We start from the raw sequence: 2,404 nt of genomic DNA, 5'->3' as shown, positions 1-2,404 counted from the left end.
AGTTTTTCTTTCTAAACTAGTTTGGTCAGCTTCCATATCCTGTAACAAGGACTTTTTCATTGACCTAATAACACTACTCACTGTTTGCACTATTATATTAGTATCAATATTAGCCCCAATATAAGTGAATTTGCTCAATTAGGCCTCTTCTACACATTACACCTATTATGCAATTACCTAGCTAGTTGCATAATTAATTTAGATTGACTACACATACAAATTAACTATGATGACTTAAAAAGGTCCAACCAGCTATAAAGTGATTGCTGGAAAATGTGTAATGACTTTATAGATGGCTTCTATCCAGCTTTAATTTGCATGTGTAGCCTGTACTTCCATGGCAGGAAGACTGCAACTGCTATGATCTCCCAACCATGGGGGTGCCCCACAGCTGCTGGACGCAGCCTTGACAGCACGTGTCACAGCTGGGACTGAATCCCACAGCTGACAGGATTCTCAGCCCTGAATGTCGGGGTCAGCCAGGGCTGAGAGTCCCATCAGCTACAAGACTCGCAGCCCCTGAAGCACATGGAACACAGCCAAGGCCGAGAATCCTGTCAGATGTGGGACTTGCAGCTGCAGGAGTGTGCTATTTGCTGGTGCAGGGGGAGCCCAAGAAGTCTATAAACAAGTTACTAATCCCACATTTAGTCAATGACTACATTGCCTACGCAATCTCCCCTTGAGAAAGGGATTAATGAAGAAAGATTTAGGTTCAATATAAAGAAGAATTTCTTCCTGTGGGGGTGGTTTAATCTTGGAAAAGAATACAGCCTTTGCCATTCATGGGGGATACATTCTCGTATAAGATGGTGAATAAGGTGGCTGGAGGGCAGGGGCGTGGCTCCGGCGGCAGCAGGAGCCTGGCAGCGGTGGTGGGAGCATGGCGGCAGTGGCAGGAGCCCAGCAGCAGGAAGCACAGAGCTCCTGAGGAGCTCCTGTAAGTGTAAAAAGGGGATTTAAAATGAGGGTTCGGCATTTGCGAATATTTGAACTGCGAATGCTGAACCCATGAATAGCGAGGGTTTCCTGTACCTAGGGATGTCGCGAAACCTCTATTACCTGGAGAGTTTAATTACAGATCAGGCAAATATTTATTTAGGATTATTTTATACATGGATGATCCTGCCTTGAACACAAGGTTGGATTAAACAGCCTCATTAGGTCCCTTCCAGGCCTTTTTCTATGATTCTCTGAATTTATACATTACATATGGTAGAAATTAGTCATGTTGCTAAAGGCACACTTGGAAAATGCTCAAGTACTGTAGTGATGGGAGCAGTATAAGAGCCTATACAGAATGGAAGTGTTGCATGAAACGGAGAGCAGTACATCCGGCATGCCTGCTCCTGCTCAAAAGAACTTGAGATTGGTGGAAGAGGTAAGAAATGACACTTGAGGTCCCTCTTACAGTACAGAGCCTGAATCTAAGGATCTACTTTCAGTGAATACCAAAATATGATTTTCAAAGTTGTTACCATATTTCATGGTGTATAAGTTGAGTTTTCAAGACAAATTTTTAACTCTTAAAATTCAACCTCAACTTATACACCATCCCTCACCTCAGTGTAAGGCACTGGAAGCCCAGACGGGCTCATGGAAGAGGCAGCATGCTGGCAGGCTCCTGGGAGCTCAGTCAGCACATGGCCTGCTGGCAGCCTGTGTGGCTGGCCCCCATGCAGGGGATCACCCCTCCCCCCAAGTGTAGGGACTGCCCAGCTTGGTGGCAGCTTGGCCCCTGGCTACGGGGCAGGCAGGGAGGCTCTGCCAAAAGCAGGATCAGGCCCTTTTCTGCTTATTACTTCAGCAGGCTCCTGCAGCTGGCAGGATGCCTGGCACCACCTGGGAAGGGGCCCCAGAAGCAGCATGAGCTGTTGGGCAGGGGCAGAGGCCAGCCCAATCCAACACCCCTAGCTTCCCCACTGCACCCCCACCCAACTCAGATGCCTTGTTGGATCTGGTCCTGACCACGGGCGATTGACCTGGTGAGGGGTCTGCGGGTGCTCGACCACCTGGGTTACAGTGATCATTGCCTGCTGGAATTCATCATCCAGCGCAAGCTGCCAAAGGCCTGCAGCAAGGCAGCAGCCCTGGACTTCAGGAGGGCAGATTTCAATGAGATAAGGAGAATAGTCAGGGAGGCACTGAGGTCCCAGAGGGGAGGGGAGTCAGGTGTCCAGGAAGAGTGGTCGTTCCTTAAGGAGACAATCCTCCAAGCCCAAAGGGCATGGTGCCAGAGGACTGGAAAAGGGCCAATGTGGTTCCCATTTTCAAAAAAGGGAGGAAGGAGGACCCAGGAAACTATAGGTCAGTCAGTCTTACCTCAGTCCTGCTTTTTGAAAGAGTTATCCTGACACATGTCCGCGAGGGGCCAGCAGGGGAGATTATGCTTAGGGGCAACCAA

General features: G+C 48.8%; 1 protein-coding gene across 7 annotated transcripts in view; it reads right to left on the bottom strand.

Moving 5' to 3' along the window:
- Nucleotides 1-2,404, bottom strand: part of ABCC9 (ATP binding cassette subfamily C member 9) — a 163,592-nt gene that overhangs the window by 73,467 nt on the left and 87,721 nt on the right. For all 7 annotated transcript variants that reach the window (XM_019515668.1, XM_019515667.1, XM_019515671.1 and 4 more), the window contains one exon: nucleotides 14-39. In XM_019515668.1, the coding sequence (XP_019371213.1) occupies nucleotides 14-39 (26 nt within the window). The remainder of the gene's footprint in view (nucleotides 1-13; nucleotides 40-2,404) is intronic.

Source organism: Gavialis gangeticus, unplaced genomic scaffold (genome assembly GCF_001723915.1).
Source record: "Gavialis gangeticus isolate Ggan-Ray unplaced genomic scaffold, GavGan_comp1, whole genome shotgun sequence".
In the NCBI taxonomy this organism is placed as follows: Eukaryota; Metazoa; Chordata; order Crocodylia; family Gavialidae; genus Gavialis; species Gavialis gangeticus.
This window is presented reverse-complemented; position numbering and strand designations above follow the sequence as displayed.